Below are 23876 nucleotides of genomic sequence, written 5' to 3' on the forward strand. Positions count from 1 at the left end.
GAGCAGGAGGTTATAAAGAGATTAGTTGATTTATGGGTTTTGACACATATATTCTCTCATGCATGTTTTCCCAATTTTTAAACATGCAGTGTATTACTAATACTAGAGTATTTTTCACTCATGGTGAAGACCATCTAAGTTACTCAATGCCACACATCCGGTTCATGTTCCATTACCCCCTAAACCCTTGTACGCTACCACTTTAAATAACATGACAAGCTTACAGAGTATGCCCCCATGTTCTTCTTTATGAAAGGCAAGGGAAGAGGATTTGGTCTCTGATGACGGTTACTAGAGGGCAGAAGCCAGTACTAAAATCCCAGGGTAGGATTATAATATAAAAATCAATCATTCCCCTTGTCCCAGTGCGGTGAATCAGCAGTAATCGTGTGACCTAGTTGGATGTATCTAATCTAAGCGGTGAGTGGTACACAAGGACAAACAAGGGGCTCAGTGAGGAAAAGCAAAATATGCTCATTAAACGAATATTACAGATTAAAAAGCAACTCGCTGACTGCTTTTGTCTTTTACAATCTCTCTATTTCCATCTTTGTGTCCATCTGTTTACACCTCTCCCTCCCTTTGCCCCCTGTGTATTTCTCTGTTCTTTGTGTCATTTTCTTTGTTTCTGCATCTGTCACTTTATTTATTTCAGTTTTATACTTCTATTCATTTTTGGAAATCTGAGTCTACAGATGTAATTTTCTGAGAGAATGTTTACACCCGTGAAAGGAAATGTTTGTTTTCTTTTGAGATCAAGTCTAATTTTTATTCTTGTTTTTGTTTAAAGTATCAAAATATGTGCTATAAAATTTGAGACCTGAAATTTGCTTTTGTTTTTCCGTTACTACATGTTTTCATAGCGTGCCTTTAGGTAGTATTAGTGATTTAGATGATTTAGGAGCATCTTAAGTAGGGATGGGTACCGGTATCGTTCTGACATAAACGGTAGTAACCAGACCGAAAAGCAGCGCACATTTCGGTGCTTTATTTCCCTGAGATGTCATACACTTTGGATTCCAGCCAATCATTTTACCTTTGCAAGCGTAGTAGGCGGGCCCAGGTACCTACGTTCTTTTAGAGCAGAGCTACAGATTAAAAATGCCCAAGGCGAAGCGGTCAAACATCTGGCTGTACTTCACAGCAAAATATGCAAACTCAGCAGCCTGCAACAAGTGCTTTAAGGTGATACTGTGATAGTGTCAAAGGAGGTAACACCTCAAATCTGAAGAAACACCTGGCAACGTATAGCATTTTGTTAAAAGCCGAGAAATGTGCCGTATTTGATAGCTTGCTGCGAGACCTCACACCGAGCACATCTACTGCGGGTGTGGTGCCTGTTATCGGACCCGGAGCAACATCCCCCAAAAACACGAAGAGGAGAGTCCTGGCCCCTAGCCCTGCCAGTGTAGCAGAAATGATGAAGGATGATGACGGCAGCAGCAGCCGTTCTTCTCTGCGTGAGTAGCTTAATGTTGTTCGTGTGTAATTTACGTTGAGTAGGCTAACCACGTTATTACATTAACGCATGTAAGGTGAACTAGCAAACACCATCATAGCTACATGCGGCTGTCTTCTTGTTTGATGGCAGATACTCCCTTCACCCTGGCCAAAAAGGCTAAAATGACCAAAGAAAAAGAGGGAAACAGCTAAACTGAGAGGTTTTTGGACAAAGTTTGTGTTTTTTTTCCATTGATTAAGCACTGCTTCCCAGAGGTGTGGACTCGAGTCACATGACTTGGACTCGAGTCAGACTCGAGTCATTAATTTTATGACTTTAGACTTGACTTGAAAAAATGTTCTAAGACTTGTGACTTGACTTGGACTTTTACACCAATGACTTGGGACTTGAATTGGACTTGAACCGGTTTACTTGAAAAGACTTGATATTTTACCCCAAATATAAAATTTAACATGCATATTATATAGAGATTGAAAATGTGACGTCATTCACGGGTAGAACCGCAAAGGATTCTGGGAACTCGTGGCAAGCGGTACTAGCGCACGCAGGCTTTCAATTAAAATCAGTTATACAGCGATAAAAAGAAACACAAAAATGTCAAGAAGCTGTTGTATTATTAACTGCAATAGCCGGTCGCATGACAGCCACGGGAAGCCGACGGGTAAAGAGATCGGTTGTTATCGGATTACGTCGTTGAAGAGAAATTGTTCAAGCCATGTTTCCGAAGTAACAAAGACGCGACTGGATTGCAGCCATTCAAAGATCAAATATAACGTCCCAGAACACTCCAGCTCACAGGTTAGTCTGCTCCAAGCATTTACACGAAGGTCAGTGTTTTTTAGTAGTTAATACGTCATTTTCATAACATAATTAGTGATATAGGTTACAAGCAAGTCTGGCGCTGAACAGAAATTGTCGCGCTATGCTCCTTTGTTTATTGTGCATAAATAGTAAATTGTCCTGACACAATATTGCGTTTCGCTTCTGTTATTATGGTACATTGACAAAAACATTTACTTTTATTCACAGGATAAAACAGGTTTTTTGTATCACTAATTGCCCAGTGCGATTACAGCATACAATATTGTTGTCACTGCTACATTTCTGTGATGCTACCAGAAATTATTTCCACTACTAATTAATTACCGTTGAGCTCAAAGGTCCTATTAATAAACGGTTAAGGAATGTGTATTTATGACGACAATTTGTGAGACTGGTAAACTTATGATACGTACGATGGTCTTTCGTTCTACACGGTGCATTTCAAGGTCCTGCACCCATCCGTCGGTAAACTGTACCTGGGCTTGTTGCAGTGACCTGAAGTTACTAAACTTCATGAGTGTGTGCACTCACTCCAAGAACCGTATAATTATAAATATGCATATAAATATGCTAAGATGAGATAGCTGACTTCATCTAACTAGCAAATGTTGTCCAGGCTACGTTGGTGATAAAGTTTTTTTTAATGTGTATGATATTTTTGTCATGCGATTTTAAAGCTGGTCCTACAACCGCATCCAAGAATAACATGCAGCTTATCTCAGAACTGTCGGTGAAAATTATTCCAGGAGCTAAGTTTAATTGAGCTGCATTTTATAGAGGTGCAATTTCACAATTTGTGTATATTTTCTAAGTTCACTATTTTGTCATGTGTTGAGAAAAACACAGATTTTAAAATTACATGGTCTAATATTTACATTTAGCATAACTGCAACATTATTTTTTCGTTGTTTTTTTTTTTAAAGACTCGAAAGGACTTGAAATTCAAAGTTTCAGACTTGTGACTTGACTCGGACTTTTACACCAGTGACTTGAGACTCGACTCTGACTTGCCTGACATTACTTGAGACTTGACTTGAGACTTGAGGATAAAGACTTGAGACTTACTTGAGACTTGCAAAACAATGACTTGGTCCCACCTCTGCTGCTTCCAGCCAAGAGTGATACCATAAATCCCCTATAGCTGCAGAAAAGGCTAACATTGTTATCTTTTTACAAAAAAACAGCTAAACATAAGAGGTTTTTAGACAAAGTTGGTGTTTTTTCCATTGTTTAAGCACTGCTTCCAGCCAAGAGTGATACCATAAATCCCCTATAGCTGCAGAAAAGGCTAACATTGTTATCCTTTTACAAAAAAACAGCTGAACATGAGAGGTTTTTGGACAAAGTTGGTGTTTTTTTCCATTGATTAAGCACCGGTTCGAGCACCATTTAAGCACCGGCACCGTTTCAAAAGTACCGGTTTGGTACTGGTATCGGATAAAACCTAAACGATACCCATCCCTAATCTTACGTGTGTTTATGTGAGTATTTCAATATGGTGCAGTCTAAGTCTAAGGTATATAAACTTGTTAATGCAGTTAATCTGGAGTTGTTTTAGGAAATGCAATTCTCTCTATTCTTTATTTTAACAGTTCATCTCATTAGATATCTGTGCTCTGTTAGGGCAGGTTAGGAAGTGAAGAAAAGTGCACACTCAGACATAATCACACTTCATCCCTCTCCCCTTAACCACATTTCTTTCCTCTTTCTTTTGTAACCACAGACATGTGCACACAAAGAAACGCATACACACACTAAGCGGTGTGTGCTTTCGATCAGTCTGTGAGGCTGTGAGGTCCAGACAGATTGGCTGCTTTGGCAAGCTTCTGAGCCCTGATGCCAGGGCCAGGCAGGCGTTTATTGCTGTGTTTGCTGTGTGTGTCTTTGTATGTGTGTTGAGTGCGCTGTGGGAATACAATTGATCTTAGCCACAGGATCCCAAGAGGGGAGCAGAAGAAGGCTGGGGCAATGGTCGTGAAGAACCCCTATCTCACACAGCGGGAGCATGAAGACCTGTTTGTTTTCCTTCCCTACTTGTTGATTTTAACACTGGTAAATTGTTCGTGTTTGGTTGCCATGTCCTTTTGGCCATTGTCTATTAAAAGTGTGTTTTCTATATTCTTAAAAGAAAACATTGTGTTATAAGTGTTGTCTGCTCTAATTAATTGGGTGTCTCTGAGCTACAGCTGATTTCCCTAATACTGAATTATTAGTATTAATTATTAACTATTAGTTTTTCTGAAATATTTCAGTAAGCTGTGTCCATCTGTTTTATTTTTAATTCAGTTAGTTTTTTGGTTGTTTCGTCCTCGTGTCTCTTTTTCTTTCCTTTTTTTTTTTAACAACAGAGGTGCCAAATTCTGTTTATTTTCTTCCTAACTTTGTCACAGTTTCTTCTCTTTGACTTCTTGTATCTTTCCCACCTTTAGCACTCTTTAGAAGACTCCTGGGGAACTTTTATCTCAAAAGAGGCCTTATTTTTCACTGGATAACATCTTCAGTTCAAAACCTGTAAATATATTTTAAAAGTGTCACAAAACCTTGTGCTCATCATAAAAAAATATACTCTATAGTGTTGCTGATATATACTGTATACTGTTATTGCCAGTGAAAAGTAGCACAGTCTCGCAGGAAAGTGTGAAATAGCTGATCTATTGTAGAAATTTATAATTTTTAATAATAAAGGCTGTAAACTTGCAAGATGCCTATTTCTGGGGGGCAAATAACAGTGGTGGGAACATAGCAAAATGGAAAATGAAGTTAATGTGATCTACACTGGGAAAGGTAATTATGTCCTTTTGCATATTTTACATATTTTCCATTTGTCTGCACGGCTTCCTTCCAAGTACTCTGTTTTCCTTCCACAGTCCAAAGACATGCAGTGGCCATAAGTGAGAACGTGAGTGTGAATGGTTGTATACCTCTGTGTTAGCCCTGTGACAGACTGGTCACCAGTACAGGGCGTATCTCACCTATTGCCCTATGAGTAAGTAGAAGCAGAAGATGGAAGTAAGTAGAGGTGGATGGATGGATGGATTTCAAAGTGCAGGACAACTTTTCACCAGGACTCAAATTAAAAAGTGTCCTAATGTTGTGCTGCAATACTGTAGTGTTTAATAGCTATATATATTCATACATTACACTTATACTTGTAAAAATTTGCACTACAAATAAAACAATTTTTACAATCACTGTATGTGCTTTTGAGAAAAAACACTGCATTCCAGTCTTTGGTTGCATATATGACCCTCTGATGTGTTTACTAGCAGTATGACATACTTGACATACTGCAGTACTAAACAGTATGTCGAGGGAATATTGATCTTTTGGAGTTTTAAACTCCTGTTTAGCTTTTAAGGCTCCATGTTTATTCAACAGCCTGCTTTCAACTAAAATTGCAATTCACTAATTAAAATGAATTAAATAAAATTAGCGTAAACTTATGAGAGTAAACGCTCAGTGAGAGAAAGAACCTTGTAGAGTTTTAAAACACTCATGTTTTATTAAATCTCACAAGGACCCTCTTGTCAAATAAATTAAATCTAATTACTGAAAGGAAATAAATATAACTGAATAATGGCCTTCAAAAAAAAAGAATTCAAACACTTAATTGTCAAGCAATCTAGGCTAGCCGACATTTAGAAAGTTAAGTTAGAAGAGGAGGAAGAGGAGAAAATAAACACAATAGGAAAAAAAATCATTTAAAAAATACAGCTCAGACAGGCATGGCCCTCTCCCTTGTGGAATACCATACTGACAGCAACAAACCTGACAGGGTTGTCAATGGCAACAATGTTGTTGTAAGTAACAGAGTTGCCGGGCGATGGCGTGGAGATGGACAGAGCGGTGCAAAGTGAATTGGAGATAACAGGGAGTGTGACAACTGAATTACAGCTGACGGCCCTGAGATGAGCTCTCAGCAACCGTACAACAAGACAGATAGACAATATCCTACACTGGGAGGCAGGCAGGAAGATAGAACGTATTTCAGTGGAAAGTCAAAAGCAAGAGGGGGAAAAAAACTCACTATGAGAAAAGAAGACAGAGGGAGAGATCATACAGGAAGTGAGAAAACAAGAGGAAGAAAAAAGGAATCCTATTTCCTGAACAAGTAAAGATAGGAGACACTTTAACAATGAGAGAAAGACAGAACTAGAGATTCCTGCACAATCACAGAGCAAACATGATCAGAATAGTCAGATAAGATGGAATTATTAGAGGATTTCTGTACATCGACAGAAATAAAACATCTTGGCTTTGTAAAGTTGTAAACAGTTGTGGTCAGAAATGTATATACATTCATCATGGATATAATTATCTTGGTAATTCTGGGTTTTTTGATAAAGATTTCTTTAAACAGTCCTTTTTCCAAGGTGGAATGACTGTACCACATACATCTTTACTGAATGTGAAGAACAAGAATTATGTGCACAAGTCTGAAATTATTTGAGATTTTCTCTAATCCACACAGGGTCACACAAGTATACATATAGGCTCAAATGTATAAATGCACACACTTAAATCTCTTAATAAGCGGTGCTAATGGTTCTACACTTTCTTTTGACTTGACTAGTCCATGGCTTTTTCATTTCTCATGATCATGATTGATCAAAACAGTCAGGCTTTTTTTTCCCAACTAAATTCCCAACACAAAAAATGTACTTATTGGATTTGCCACTACATAGGAAATACAAAATACTGGAAATAAATACAGTTCTCATGTTTTTTGTTTTGTTCTTCTTAAAGCCCAAACACATATTTTGGGTTTAAACTGTAAAAGTTTATTGGTCATTTTCTTTTACCCCGTCCCAAATTTGTGGTTTTTCACAATTCCCGGGTGTTCTAGGAATGTATCACCCGCAAATTCTGTGAACTGTAATGATAATGAAACACAAATTTAAAAAACTTACTTGTAGCATTTGTCAGCCTGAAGGTGACGGACTTGTCTTTGATGTTACACACATTGCGGACTGACACCTGACAGGTATAATCAGCAAAGTCCTTGGGTCTGAGATTCTTCAGCTTCAGCACCTTGGTCTCACCCTGAATATGAGAAACAGGACATCATACAACATCATGTTGGATTATTGTGCTGTAAAAAGAATCATCTGAGAATTAATCACATTAACATTAATATAAACATAATAAACAAAAATCATATTTTCATCGTAATCCATAAACCTGAAAACCCAGAGCGTTTATTTCAGTCTCTTTTAAACTGGGCTGTAATCTTGTGCAAAAGTCTTTAATATGCTGAACCGGGTTAAATACAAACTGAGAGAAGCTCAAATATTAACATAGATACATGCACACACGCATCCTGCCCTTGTATATTGCACGCTCTGGTTATCAAGTGAAGCATTTCAAATATTCATTCATTGTCATTTGATTGGTAAATTCCAAATATCTTTCACATGCAACCATCGGGAAAATGAAACTGATCTGGTTCAAAAATAAAAACTAAATCTGTTCATCTTCTCTATTTCTGAAAGCATGCTACTTGCAATCTCAGCAGTGTGCTCGCTTCTTCTCATGTAGATGTACAGACACTGACTTGGACACACAAAAGCAGTCACACATCTCTTAACATCACTGATGATTTTCAGATCAAGGCTTTGAGTCTGATACAGTAGGCAGTGTCTTAGGCAGCCCTGAGAAGAGCTTTGCTGGCTGGTTAATTGAACTCCAGGGGCTCTGCTTTGTTGCTGACTGGTGCTTTGATAAGTGAAGAAAATGGGAACAGTTGTACTAACTGAACAATTGTGTGCTCAGCCTGGGGATGAAGCTTGGGGACTGTTTATTTGGCAGTTTTTTCAGCTGGATATTGCTGGGTAAATGAACAAGTAACTGACTGTTCAACTTGATGGCCAGTTCATTTTAACCTAATTAAAAGCGTGCTTGTCTTAACGCTGATAGAAAGGAAGAAAAACAATCTCATAATGCTACTATAAACAACAATGTAAAAATGTAATACATAATTATTCATGTGTTTGCTAAGGCATTCCAGTGTACCTACCATGTTCTAGGCTTCCTGACATAGTATATTTCTAGAGTTTTTGGGATTTGTTTGCATAGAGTGATTAATGAAAATTTTAGTCATTAAAAAGGGCCACGTTATTAAAGTTAATTGAACCTATTATGCCTGGCCCATGGTAATTTTTTGTTGTTTTACTTGGATTTAGTAGCTTATAGTATTTTCACAGTAATTACTTCAGTAATGTTTATGCAAAATAGGTCTATCCGACTACCACAGAGAAACCACAGCAACACATAGTGCAGCTGATAATGTGTATTATCAGCTGCAACTGTCTAGTTTAATCAAGTCAATATTAGTTGCATGAAATAGTGAAAGAGAGTAATAAGAGATATATTGTTTTGAAAGTTTGAAACTAAATCTGCTTCAAATTATGAAGTTATGTTTCAGTTATGAATGAATGTCTCACATAAAACATTGAATATGGAGGATGCATATTTCCTAAAAGTAAGTTAGACCTTCAATGGGTGAAGAGTCCAGTACTAGCATCCACAACATATTATGTATTTAAATATATATATTAAAATGTCTTTTTGTGATATAACCTGTAACTGCACAAAATAATATGACATAAAATTGTAGTTAGCCTTAGTTGTAATCTATGTAGAGGTAATACAGAGCATTAAAGGGCTTTTCCCACTTTGGAGTGTCACACTGACTTAAAAAGTAAGCATAGTGTCACACACTGAATAATGTAATCAAAACAATGTTGCAGGTTACGATGAAATTATTGCTATCATAAAAATAAATCCATCTAAATGACATATCTTGCTAACTGTCTGATACATACAGCTCCACAGGTCACTGATAATACACATGGAATCAAATCATGTTAAAAATAGCCATACAGATTGATTGCAAGTCCTTTAACGCCAAGTAAAACATGCACAGTTTCAGCAAATCCAAAGCTTATCAGTCTTGCCGTGGAGAATTATTGGATAATTGCTCTTCAGGGGAGAGGTTTAAGAAAGAAACAGTTCAATTCCTATGACAACCTTACATCAACGCTAATTCCACAACACTGTCTAAGTAAACATTGAATGTGAGACATATTCAATTAATAATCACGAGAGAATGAAATACGTTCAGCTGGGTGAGGCTTTGTCTTGATGGCAGAAAAGAACAGGGTTGAAATGGGAAGGTAAGGGCAGAAAGCAGGGAGCGACTCCACACCTGGCAGAGCGTTTGTGAGCTGTACATGTGTACCTGAGTGTAAAGAGGCTCATAAATGTCCACTCCATTGTCTTTGCTCTGCTCGATGAGCATATCCCCACGTTTCCAGATGAAGCGTGCGGGAGGGTTGGAGTTGACGGTGCAGCGCAGGAATACTGTCTTCTCTTGGTAGTAACTGCCGCGCACGTCGCTGATGGTCTGGTGTACTGTCAGAACTGGTATATCAAGATCTGCAAAATAGACGGTGAAGAAAACAATAAAACTATGAAGACTTTGATAATGCTGCAGGGAGAAAATTGCACAATTAAGCTCCTACTCCATCACACAGGGAAATAAATAACCACAAAATACTGTTTTATAAAATCACAATCTCTTCACAGCCTTTGCAGTTAAAAAGGCTTTTCATGGCTTTGAGGCTTTTTTTTTCAGGGGAAAACACTGGCAATAATTTGTAGCAGGGATGAGATCTGATATATGGAATAATACTTGTAAATAAAGCAAACAGTTCTAGTTTGTTGCCCACCCACACTGACCAAAGCTGTCCAAACAGTCACCTATTTATTTTACTTTCTAAGGAGCACAAATGTCCAAAGATTTCTGTGTTTACCATTTCCATCTCTTGCTGTGACTCTCGCACACTGCGCCTTCATATTTCTTTTCTGTCATTTTTTTAATCCCCCTTTCCCCCCACTTGCTTCATTTTTCCTGGGCATTTCCTTCATGGAAGTGTCGTCTCCCTTTTCCTCCAGTGGATAGGATTTCAGCTGCTGTCACGAGCACAGAGGCTGCTCTCCCCTGGTTTCTGCCATCTCTACAAAACTCACTGCCACTTTCACTCCACATCACCATCCCTTCCTTTCTATCCTCTCCTCCTCGCTCTCTGCTTCTATCTCTTACAGGGCAGAGTGGTGTGTGTGTGTGTGCATGTGTGTGCGTGCGTGTGTAATTCTGATTCTTTGCAGCCTAATTGGACTGTTGCAGCCTTCAAACATTATAGAAACAATTTCTGCCAACACCAAAGGTTCCTCTCTTTGCTCCCCACTCCATTTTACTTCTCCCCTTCCTGCTCACCACCTTTTTCTTTCTCTTTGCACCTCCTGCCCTTCACCTCCTGTCTATTGTGTCAACTCATCTCACCTACAGCACACTTAAGTTGCAAGCTATGGAAAAATGTGAGCTGCGAATGTAACGACTATGTTGCTTGACATCACTGGATGTGAACACAGCAGGGCTCATGCGATGCTGTAAGGAGGGAAGCATTTGTATTTTTGGCTGGAGACATTTGAGAGAAACAATGTGTAGCTAAGCATGGTTGATTTGTGATTTTGTTGTTGAAAAGGGCACCGTTGTCACATGAGGGCTGTGCTTCACACACACAGCCATATGCACATGCATGCACTCACACACATCTAGAACTATATCAAAGTGTGCACTGCCTGAACATAGCATCAGAGCACTTTTGTAGTTTGAAGGTTAGAGCTCAGAGGCAGACTGAGACATAAACTCACAGAGGCAACTTAAGCGCATTGAAGTGGCTACAAATAAAGCAGACATTGCATGAGAAACAACTCCTTTTTAAAATAAAAGGGTCACGGGAATGTTTACTAAATCATAGGACCTTGCTTTACAGTGTGCAGTAACCTTTTTGAATACCTTGGGAAATAAAAGTGAGTCAGGATCTGTACAACACTTAAACCGCATGCGAACAGTTGTGACTACAGTTGTTTTATCAAATCATCTTCAAAATAATTTAACAAAACAAACACAAACACAAAAAAAAATGCAGTCGCTTGAGTATTCCACTGGAAACGTGCAACTTAATTAAATAAATTCTTATCAAAACAATGTCTTGAAACACTGAATGAAGAAAATATTATGCTTCTATGCTATAAAATTATTTCCCAAGTTATCTCCATTTGTCCATCATTTCCCTAACCATTTATCCAAATTAATGTGTTTGGAGAAGGGGTTGAGTACTAGCCATAATAGATACACTCTCATAGCCAGAACCTATGGTCAATCTGGAATCACCAATTACCTGCCAGTTGAGTCTTGTGGGAGGGCCACTTGACAATTCATGCATGCAAATCTTTTTTCTGGATTATATCTTTACTGCAGTGGATCTACAAAGTATGCACTGGCTGTAATATAGTCCTGCTTTGTTGTACATTTTTATGACATGATTGTATTGCACATTTTATTATCTACACTTTTTTTCATCCAACTTTTACACAATCTGAGCTGACTAAGCTGCTTACTTTAATACAGTACACTTGTTTTGTACAGCATTTGTTTGTTTTAGTTGGGTTTTTTTAGTGAAGTAGTTCTAAGCTTTGTGAAGTGCTCACCTGATTCTATGGTTTTCCACTCTTAATGGATATTGTGATTTATGAAGCCACAGCTTGAGACAAAATAAGGCCCAGCAAGAAACTAGACAATGAGTTGTACCAGTATTTCTAGAAGCCTCTGCCAGGAAAAGGCCTTCAAACCTGAGAAGCTATCAATGATATCTGCCTCCTGGTTCTGCCATGTGCGCATGTGTGTGTGAAAGAGATTTGGAAACGGAGCTAGCACCTTTGTATACTTGAATTTGTGAATAGGTGCATGTGAATGTGTGCATTTATCTGTCCAGGACTGGCAAAGGATTTCTGTATATTTTTCACAGATCATTTGCAGCGCAAGGGGAACCCTAGCTGACTAATGCCCCAGTAGTATGTGTGGTGTGTGCTTGTGTGTCTGCCAGAGAGTCAGTGCAATGTGTGATTTGTTGGCATTCTGCATATTTCCCGTTTGAATGAGAAGGTGGAAAGCCTGCCACAAAGAGAAGATTATACAAAGAGAGTATAAACAAATGTAAATAGTCGATGTGGTGGTCCACACTGTGTGGTCATGCATTCTGATTCTATATTACACATATTGCCCAAGAGATACTTTTTTTCCCTGGGTTAATATATTCTGGCATGGCCTTACATTATGTTTGCGTCGTGAAAATATGGATAATTCAAACTATCATCAACATAACCTGACGTAAGAAATGGTGCAAGAACTCAAAACTAATGTTAAAAGAAGCATTTCTTGAACAAAAAGTGTTCATTTTGTTTATATTTGGAAACAATGACAATGCTTCTTTGATTTTTTTTCTGAAAAACAGTTGCACTGTTAAAGCTTTTGCAATGCAAAACCAGAGGGGAACTCTAACTTTGCTCAGTATGGGCCTTTAAGTAAATAGAGACAGGGTGAAACTGCAAGTGCACAGAAATACAATATGAAACTTTAATGAAGTTTCTGATTTCCCCAAAGTCCTGCCTTTGCACACAGTTTAGATCAATTGCACTGTGTGGCTTTTGTTAGCCACAGCTTTTAATGCACATCTCTGCTCTGGGGGTCTGGCATTGTTTTCTGCTTAGACACCACACAGTGGTGCTGACTCAAAGACACCTTTAGCTCTCTCTTAGAGTGGCCCTTAGCTTGGATAGATGCCTGCGAATAGAGATTTTTTTCCCCAAAAACACTATGTGAGATTGCATTTTATAATTACAGTGCTGAAAAACAAATGTGCAGTAATGGAGTCCACATTAGCTGCCTTTAACTATAGTTTCTTTCATAAATCTAGACAGTAGTAACAGGTACCAGCTAAAAGCTATGATATCTAGGAAAGATCACACTTTCCTTGTTCCATTTCATCATCTGTCTTGTTAAGTCTTTAATTTTTTTTTTAATCTGGTCGTGGCTCAGGAGTTGGCAGTTCGTCTTGTAACGACAGACAGTCTCGGTCGTTGTGTCCTTGGGCAAGACACTTCACCCGTTGCCTACTGGTGGTGGTCAGAGGGCCCGGTGGCGCCAGTGTCCAGCAGCCTCGCCTATGTCAGTGTGCCCCAGGGCGGCTGTAGCTACCTACAGCTGCCCTGGACTGAGTGTGTAAAGCGCTTTGGGGTCCTTTAGGACCAGTAAAGCGTTGTACAAATACAGGCCATTTACCATTTAAGGTAGCAAGGTGGTGTGGTGGTTACCATTGTTGCCTCACAGCAAGAAGGTCCTGAGTTTGACACAGTTTGTATGTTGTTTCCAGGTACTCTGGCTTTCTCCCACAACTCAGTCATGCAATTGGTGTTAGGTTAACTGGTGATTTTAAATTGCCCATAGATGCTTGTAAGTGTGAATGGTTGTCTGTCTCTCTGTGTTAGCCCTGTGTAAGACTGGTGACCTGTTCAAGGTGTACCCCGCCTCTCAAGCTACAGTAGCTGGGATAGACTGCAGCCCCCCTGCAACCCTGTTAAGGATAAACAGAAGAAAATGAATAGATTTTTGTCGAGTAACACAGCACATAATTCATGTATAAATTTTAGTTACACATGAATTCTGAAAATAAGAAAAAAGTCAGACCTTTATGACATAGTCTTAATCTCACTTACAAGTTAATTGAGAAAGGGTTATTCAGCGATGTTTTAAAACTTCAGATCAAGCAAGCAGATTCAGTTATTCCAGCTGAAATTTCTTTATTATTGAGAAATAAGAAACTGCTGTTTTTTGTTCTGAAGTCTCAACCCGAAATTTTATCTAATATTATTAAAGAGATATACCCAATTTAAACCCACTAAGATAGTGATACTGAAAGTATCACTGAAAGTCCTCTGCTAGGTACTTACTCCAGCAGGAGGATGCTCTGGACTCCAAATCCTCTTAGATTTCCAATAACATGTCCTGTACTCTACTGAAAGTATACTGAAAGTATCACTGAAAGACATGTAATTTTAAAAATGTCCTTTTAAGCTTACTGTTAAGGTTACCATGAATTATATCTATAAAGTCTGATTTACACATCTATTCCAGTCTCATTTGCAAGGATCTAAGCTACTGGCAAATAACACTTAATAAATGCATTTAAGCTGCTAACACAGTTAACAAAGACATAACAAGAGGAAAATGTAAATTTACAGCATCACAGACATGTGCAGCATGCATCTTTCATAGATTAAAAATGTGGTTGCATGCCATCATTTCACTAAAATAACCAGAGTAACCATTAAAATAAAGGAAGCAGAGATTTACTAATCCATCCTGGCGGTCAGAGTTGACAGAGTGTGTTTTTGTAACAAGCTGACCTCTGCTAGGTACTTACTCCTGCAGGAGGATGCTCTGGACTCCAAATCCTCTTTGATTTCCAATAACATGTCCGGTACTCTAATAGCTCTCTAGGAGTAGATGGCCATTAGAGAAGATGACAGGCTCAATTGAATGTGAGTGTACAATAGTGTACAATAGAGTCTGTGTGTGTGAGTGATTGGGTAAGTAGTGGATTTAGTACCCCCTAATACATGTAACAATTTTTCCCCCAAAAAAGTTTGAACACATTGTTAAAAATGGAATTAAACAGAATATAAATTTTTTAAAACCCATATTTATTATTAAATTATTGCAAAATTTTGAGTTTCTATTTTAAAAGCTTATTTCAGTCCACAGCAATACAATAAGTCATCATCAAACCAGGTAAGGGATTAAAAAATAATAATACTTGAGCTGTTTTTTTGTCAAGCTCACATTTGCATACATCTGTAGGTATTTACAAGGTCTGAAAACACACTCTTTTATACCTTTGACCACACACAAACACTAATGGAAGCTCATAGCAGCACACACAGCAGGAAAAGTCTGCGCATACAGAGAGGCACAAACAGAGGCAGACTTGCCGTTTGATCCAGCTTCACATCTCGTCAATTATTCAGCATTCTGCTCATAGACATTGCCTTAAAGATGGCATAAAACATGCACGAGGCCCACATTTGGAAATAACGAGAGCATTGCCTGTATTTAAAATGCAATGTTTGAAAGTAAAGGTTGATTTATTCTGATTTTCCGTGCTAAATTTGTTTAGTTTAGTTTTTAGTGTAACAATATAAATCACTTTTTTTCTTTTAACACACAAATTATGCCTTCATGCATGCTCAATCATCCAGATAAGGATATCCCAAAAAGTTGATTCTGTTCATCTGGAAGTATGAACATCCTACGTATCCAGAAAGATAAAAAGCATTGGCAGTCAAGTAATGAGAGTAAACTAATTTAAACACACAGACCATTTAGTTAGGCGCTTGCTTTACACATGCACAAAGAACACATCATGTCAATACACAATACATGTCAGCGTAAAACTACTGTTAAACCACAATTACAATAAATGCAAAAAAGATTGCAACCTCTGCAGCAACTTGTTTACATGTTCTGCTGTTAGGTTTAATAGCAAGGCACAGGAGTGTGGTTAGGAAGAACAACACTATGAGTCTTCTCCCAAACTACCACTCTTGAATTTGCTGAAAATGGTGCATTTTCGTTGAGGCAGCGCGTTATGTGCGAGCCTTAATTATGCTTTTGTCAGCAAAGAGCCTGGGAAAATGTATTAAACATTCATGATGGTGTGACTCTATTCTTTTAGGCCATAAAAAGACTAATTTGGGCACAGTTATTTACCGTGAGTGCGACAGTGTAACTGCACAGCGGTAGTGACAGCAAAGAGGGTGTTAAAGGATGCAAAAGCACAGTTCATTCACTTAGCCTCTGGGTTAAAATAACACACAATCTCTCACACGCAGGAACACAAGAAAAGTTGCATAGGCTCACACAATGTTATGCAATAGTATGTACACACACACACACACACACACACACAGAGTGATACGTCTACATATACAAGTACGCAATAACCAACCCCAATACACACAATTTCCTCAGGGTCACAATAACACATGAATCTTAGAAGAAAGTCCTTCTATGTCCCCCGTAAATGGCTTCTGAAGATATCTATGGGGAGCAGGATGGATAAAGGATGCCCTTTGTACTCAGCCGCATCCATCCATCTTGCAAGTATATATACTTAGACAATTTCCTCTCAACCATGCAGACACATCCATAGCATATTGTTGGGGATGGCCAGATGGCAGATGCTTTTTGCATATTTAATTAGCTTTGTTGCGTGTATAGAACAGTGGACCATGGCAATAATATGTATAGAGAAAATATATAGAGATACACCTTGTAATATAGGCGGCTGCTGGTCTTAAAGTTATTAAAGTGCTTGTGCTTTATTGTGTTGTGTCTCAAGGTGAACACTGGACTCAGGGGCAATATGCACAATCTCTTTATTAAAACAACTCTGGACAACTTCTGTTGATCTTGTCCAGATACTAAAGCGGCATTCTGGAAAAACTTTACTGGTTCCTGGTTAATAGAGGGCAGTGAATACATAAACGGATAAGAACAAAAAGACTCCATAGAACGGTGTACATTTTAGGACATCGTCAGGTCTCAGGAAAAGAGTCGTCAGGTATCAGGAAAAAAGTTGTCAGGTCTCAGACAAAAAAATGTCAGGTCTCAGAAAAAAAAATGTCAGGTCTCAGTTCTCAGGAAAAAAGTCATCAGGTCTCAGAACACGAGCTATCAGACAGAGAGAAAATCTTCCTGCAGGTGGCGCTGTTGTCATGTGCCAGCCAAATTGATTTCCAAATACGTCATCAACGTGTGACAGTGGAAGAACGTAAGGTCATTGAACTCACCGGAATTCTACCACAGTTCATGCTAGTAACAACACAACGGCTGTGTCCCAATTAAAAGACCTATTATGTCACCGTGACGCGACGACGCCTGTCCCAATTCGAAGTGTACTCCAAATGCGTACTCCAAATGCGCCGTCGATTTCCCCAAATATCAAGCGTGGTCCGGTGCACGCTTCATGGTCCCATATATTCCACAATTCATAGCGCAGCGGTGAATGTGGATAATTTTGCCGAGAAATACGGCAGACGGCAGAAGCGGGGCGGCCAAAGAGTAAACTTTCAAAAGTAAGTACTGAATATTATGTCACTTATTTACGTGCAAATGTTTAATAACGAAGAACATTGAAACATTACTGTTGGCCACATGTCAGCAAAGTTACAAATATTAGCGATGTTTGCACTAACTTGGTTTTAAAGCCTTTACTGTAAAATATACGCAGTTCAATAGTTGTCCTTAATCTGACAGATAATGTGATGCTTTTATGCATAATTAAAGTCAGTCATATATCCACAAACACAACAAGCTGAAAGTCAGTGAATGCTGCTCGGTTTGCAGTCCTGAATATCACGGCACAAGCAGGATTCACTGCACTGGTAATGTTAGCTATGTTATATTACTGCCTCTGTTCGGTGGTGTCGAGCCAAATTGACTTTAACACGTATTTGAACGAGCTGACGGTTCACTCGTTAAGCTGAAAGAAAGATGCTTTAATCACAGGAATCACACATGTGTCCACTGTACCATCTGGGAACTCTTCTTGTTTAGCACTCGTAATAACACAAACACTAAATCCTCCTGTTTGTAGCAGTGTATACACCTGAGACTGTCACCTGTCTGTCTGTCCTGCACTCTCTCTCTTTTTCTTTCTCTCTGATTGTGTAATAAAAGTATGAACACGTATTTATAAGTTACACTTGTGTTTGAATCCTGCAGCTTATCACACATTTGATTTCCATGTGTGACAACTAGAAGTGTCCAGAGTGAGGACAGACTGAAGGACCCACTGCTGCATGTGTGTGTGTGTGTACATATATATATATATATATATATACACACATAGAGGACAGTTACAAGTACTTGGGGATCCCACAGGCGATCCCACAGGCGAATGGGAACCATGAAGAGGCCGCTAGAAAAGCTGCAACCACCAAGTACCTGCAGAGGGTCAGGCAAGTCCTGAGGAGTCAGCTGAATGGTAAGAACAAGATCCGGGCCATCAACACGTACGCCCTGCCCGTGATCAGGTATCCTGCTGGGGTAATAGGCTGGCCAAAGGAGGAGATAGAAGCCACTGACATAAAGACAAGAAAGCTCCTTACCATGCATGGAGGGTTTCACCCCAAATCCAGCACCCTGAGGCTGTACGCTAAGCGGAAGGAAGGGGGCCGGGGACTGGTGAGTGTCAGCACCACAGTCCAGGATGAGACAAGGAACATCCAAGAATACATTGGGAAGATGGCCCCAACTGACCGAGTGCTCAGTGAATACCTCAGGCAGCAGAAACCCAAGAAAGAGGAGGGAGACGAGGAACCATCATGGAAGGACAGGCCCCTGCACGGTATGTACCACCGGCAGATAGAGGAGGTGGCTGATATCCAGAAAGCTGGACTGAAAGACAGCACAGAGGCACTAATCATGGCAGCACAAGAACAAGCTCTGAGCACAAGATCCATAGAGGCTGGGGTCTATCACACCAGGCAAGACCCCAGGTGCAGGCTGTGTAAAGATGCCCCAGAGACAATCCAGCACATAACAGCAGGGTGCAAGATGCTAGCAGGCAAGGCATACATGGAACGCCATAACCAAGTGGCCGGCATAGTGTACAGGAACATCAGTGCCGAGTATAACCTGGAAGTCCCGAGGTCAAAATGGGAGATGCCCCCAAGGGTGGTGGAGAATGACCGAGCTAAGATCCTGTGGGACTTCCAGATACAGACGGACAAAATGGTGGTGGCTAACCAACCGGACATAGTGGTGGTAGACAAACAGAAGAAGACGGCCGTAGTGATCGATGTAGCGGTTCCGAATGACAGCAATATCAGGAAGAAGGAACACGAGAAGCTGGAGAAATACCAAGGGCTCAGAGAAGAGCTCGAGAGGATGTGGAGGGTGAAGGTAACGGTGGTCCCCGTGGTAATCGGAGCACTAGGTGCGGTGACTCCCAAGCTAGGCGAGTGGCTCCAGCAGATTCCGGGAACAACATCGGAGATCTCTGTCCAGAAGAGCGCAGTCCTGGGAACAGCTAAGATACTGCGCAGGACCCTCAAGCTCCCAGGCCTCTGGTAGAGGACCCGAGCTTGAAGGATAAACCGCCCGCAGGGGCGTGCTGGGTGTGTATATGTGTATACACATATATATATATATATATATATATGTATATACACATTTATATACTCCAAGTGTGCGGTCTCTTAATTGGGACACAGCCAACGTAAGTTTAACTTGCTCTCCCTTTTGTCCATACTTTTGCCACAGTTGTGTTATATTAAGTTGCGGTTAGGTTGTGAAAGTTACATAACGCATATCAGAGAAGGAAAGCTAATTTTGTACGATAAACTAAGTCAGCACTATTTTTGTCTGGCTAATTCAGACTTCAACCCTAGAAGTTTTAAAACTCTTCTCAGATGCCTCTCACTGTTAAAACACAACACAGATTTACATTATTAAAGATATTAAAGACAAAGTGCATCTTTTGTCATTTTAGAGATTTGTCATGGAAACTGTATCTCATAAAACACATGCTTTTGAAATGCAGACTTACCTTATTTTATGCCTATATGAATTCAGTACACAGCTGATTTCCCTTTGTTTTAAGCCTTTCTTGAACAATGTTATTATCATTGTATCTTGAAAGGTTAAGTGTGACAACAACAGTCTAATTGATCACCCACCTCTTACACTGACCATAAGTAACTAACCGGTAAATTATTAAACCTTTTTAGGTGGTAATTACACTAAAAGCAGCATCTATTCAGTTTACACAAAGGAAATATTATGTGTAGCAAAAAAATACACTTCTTTGATATTCAATTCAATTCAATTTTATTTATATAGCGCCAAATCACAACAACAGTCGCCTCAAGGCGCTTTATATTGTAAGGTAGAACCTACAATAATACATACAGAGGTGTATGTATGAAAGAGGTGAACAGTAGTTACTAAATAAGTTGTACTTTTCTCATTTATTTTTAATGCTCGATAAAAAATAGTATTTTTGGAAGAGTCATAGAAACCAGCCAAAGTCGGATACTCCTTTCATCTTCAATGCAATATGTCATGACATATTGCAGCAAATCTATAAACAACAACAACAAAAAAAAACATATCGAGATCACAAAATATCTTGACAGTAGCAACAGAAAAAAGAGAAATAAAGAAAAACAGCGACAGAAAGGATGCAGGCTCCTCGTAAGCTTTCAGCTTGTCCATTCGCTGAAACGTATATAAAACAATTACAAACCAGTTTAAATTTAGATAATGTTTCAACACCACTGTCGCTAGCTAGAATGAATTAGACAGACAAAAATAGTGCTAACTTAGTTTATCGTACAAAATTAGCTTTCCTTCTCTGATATGCGTTATGTAACTTTCACAACCTAACCGCAACTTAATATAACACAACTGTGGCAAAAGTATGGACAAAAAGGAGAGCAAGTTAAACTTAAGTTGTGTCGTTAGGAGCATGAACTGTGGTAGAATTCCGGTGAGGTCAATGACCTTACGTTCTTCCACTGTCACAAGTTGATGACGTATTTGGAAATCAATTCGGCTGGCACATGACAACAGCACCACCTGCAGGAAGATTTTCTCTCTGTCTGATAGCTCGTGTTCTGAGACCTGACGACTTTTTTCCAGAGAACTGATACCTGACATTTTTTTCTGAGACCTGACAACTTTTTTCCTGATACCTGTCGATGTCCTAAAATGTACACCGTACTCAAGATAACACTAGGTGTGAAAATACAGTCCGATCAGCAGTCACTGAGAAGGTGGGAATGCTTTTGTAACTTACCCCACTTTGGACAAACAATATGGAACATGAGAAGATTTAAACACACACAACAACACTACACCCTCACACATGCAGCTGTTCACCTCATGGACAATATAAGTTTGAATAAAGCAACTCTAGCAATCTCATTAGATTAAAGTTCATTCACTCCCGTGGATTACAAAAGTGAAGCTGCTGTGTTCACGTCTTCATTTGCATGATGTATTTGTTATTATCATTTTTATCAGAAGCAAAACTTTACAAAGCAGCTGATGAAGGACAATTGGCTGTTTTGATCAGACAGGAAGCAGATCATTTTTTTGTGTGTGTCTATCAAGTGACCGCATGGCCAGCTTCTCTTTCACTGAATTCAGTTCAATTCAATTCCATTTTTTTTATATAGCACCAAATCACAACAGCGTTTGCCTCAAAGCACCTCAATGCTTTATATTATAAGGTAAAGACCCTACAAAAATAGAAAGGAAATCTCAATAAATGGCCCCCTTTGAGCAAGCACTTGGCGGAAGTGGGAAGGAAATACTCATCCATCTGCTGCAACTACGTGGCTTTGGGGCTGGACAAAACCATAAATTTAAAAAACTTTCTACTACACTCATCTGGTTTTTAGTTGATTAAGCATATCAATAAGCAAGTAAAAATAGTTTTAAAAAGTTTGTCAGGAGTGTGTATAACTTTACTAAGAGGAAAAACTCCATCACGGAGGCTCCGCTAAACGAAAATACTGCATTTCACACCACCCACAGTCCTCCAAGTATTATTTCAAAAATTGCCCAGAGCAAAACATAGAGGCTATTAGGCAATGCTTTAGCACAGAATAACCCCACCCGCCTGTTGGTAAGATGGTTATTGCCTACTATCCAGACTGATTTGTGCAGCTCTCCCCACCAACAGCACCGCCTGCACTCAGAAAGTGCTGAGTTAGCCCACTCTTAACAAAATTTACCACCCTGAGTTTGTGGTAGTGCACCTAGATACCCATTTCAGATTTTTCCGGGTGTTATTTTCTGGTTTATTTGGTGGTTTCTTTACATTATTTATCTCTTAGTGTCTCTTCTGGGGTTTTTGCCCTTCCCTACTTTTTATATAGAGACAGGGAGTATTTCCCCAGGCTGGAACACCTGCAAAGGTTTTACAGAATAGCTCTGAACTGATTTTAGGTTAGGATTGACTGAGATTATTGGCTTTATAATGTCCTGCTTCTTTTTGCCACAAGATTTATTCTGTACTCACACATGTGTATGTATATATTTATTTATTTATTAGGGGTGCAACGATACACAAAATTCACGGTTCGGTTCGATACTTTGGTGTCACGGTTCGATATTTTTTTGATACAAAAAAATGTTCATGCCTATTAAACATATTAGGTCCCCATAAGGAGATCATGTGCTAACGGCTGTCTAAATGACTCGGGTAAAGTTTGTAACATGCGTGCTTGTTGTTTTTGTCTGCTTCCACTTGTCTTTGCACTAGGATGATGTCGGAGTAAATGTGCAGTCATATTCGTTGGGTTCCCACTAGTGCTGTCAGCGTTAATCTCGTTGAAATGACGTTAACGCCACAACACGGCAAATCTCCGTTAACGAGCTACCACGGATCGCTCCGTGCGTGCAGTTGGACGGCGTCAACACGTTAACAAGCTAACTGCGCTAACGCACTAGTTCCCACCCATGTAATTGAGCATTGCGTGGCACATCCGACATACTATTTTACTTTTGTTCATGACGCGCTTACCTTCAGGGTCATACTTCACATGAAGACCAAAATAGTTCCAAACGCCAGATCTGAATTAGGGTGGGGGAGATTCAATTTGCCATGTTGCAACAAGCTTAGCTTCTGTCTCGCTAGCTTGCGCTGCGCTCAGTGGATCTGCGCTCGACAGTGCAGCCTAGGCGGATAAGTCGAACGCAGATCCACTGAGCTCTCAACACAGACAGCATCGTCAGAAGAAAAGTTGATAAAATAAATTACAAATTTTGTATTGTTCGATACATATGCGTACCGAACCGAAAGCACTGTATCGAATGGTTCAGTATCGATACGAGTATTGTTGCACCCCTAATATATATTCAATTCAATTTTATTTATATAGCGCCAAATCACAACAAAAGTCGCCTCAAGGCGCTTCATAGATACAGAAAAAAACCCAACAATCATATGACCCCCTATGAGCAAGCACTTTGGTGACAGTGGGAAGGAAAACTCCCTTTTAACAGGAAGAAACTTCCGGCAGAACCAGGCTCAGGGAGGGGCGGCCATCTGCTGCGACCGGTTGGGGTGGGAGAAGGAAGACAGGATAAAGACATGCTGTGGAAGAGAGACAGAGGTTAATAACAGATATGATTCAATGCAGAGAGGTCTATTAACACATAGTGAGTGAAAAATCCCCATGGGACTCCTCGGCAGCCTACGTCTATTGCAGCATAACTAAGGGAGAGAAAGTGTCTGTCTCCCGAATCCAAACTGGAAGCTGATTCCACAGAAGAGGGGCCTGAAAACTGAAGGCTCTCCCTCCCATTCTACTTTTAAATACTCTCTCTCTCTCTCTCTCTCTATATATATATATATATATATATAATAGGGGTGCAACGATACACAAAATTCACGGTTCGGTTCGGTTCGATACTTTGGTGTCACGGTTCGATATTTTTTCGATACAAAAAAATGTTCATGCATTTTTAATTTGTCATTTATTAAAATTATAAATATATATTTTAACTCAAAAGTACAGTTTTTAAATTTAACCCTAACCCTTGTGCGTGTTTTTTATTTTGACAGCGAATGCGCACCTGCGGACCACTTATGTGCAGCCCTGGTTATTTAGC

The 23876-nt window shown here is 39.5% G+C and overlaps 1 protein-coding gene across 2 annotated transcripts in view; it reads right to left on the minus strand.

Annotated features, from left to right (window-relative positions):
• Positions 1–23876, minus strand: part of mdga1 (MAM domain containing glycosylphosphatidylinositol anchor 1) — a 208754-nt gene that overhangs the window by 84483 nt on the left and 100395 nt on the right. For both annotated transcript variants that reach the window (XM_085451770.1, XM_085451760.1), the window contains exons 5-6: positions 9525–9721; positions 7195–7327 (exon numbers count right to left, since the gene is read on the minus strand). In XM_085451770.1, coding sequence (XP_085307896.1) covers positions 7195–7327; positions 9525–9721 — 330 coding nt within the window. The remainder of the gene's footprint in view (positions 1–7194; positions 7328–9524; positions 9722–23876) is intronic.

Source organism: Copadichromis virginalis, linkage group LG1, assembly GCF_057382275.1.
Source record: "Copadichromis virginalis isolate Kocher_CV1m ecotype Utaka linkage group LG1, C_Virginalis_male_GT1.1, whole genome shotgun sequence".
Classification (NCBI taxonomy): Eukaryota; Metazoa; Chordata; class Actinopteri; order Cichliformes; family Cichlidae; genus Copadichromis; species Copadichromis virginalis.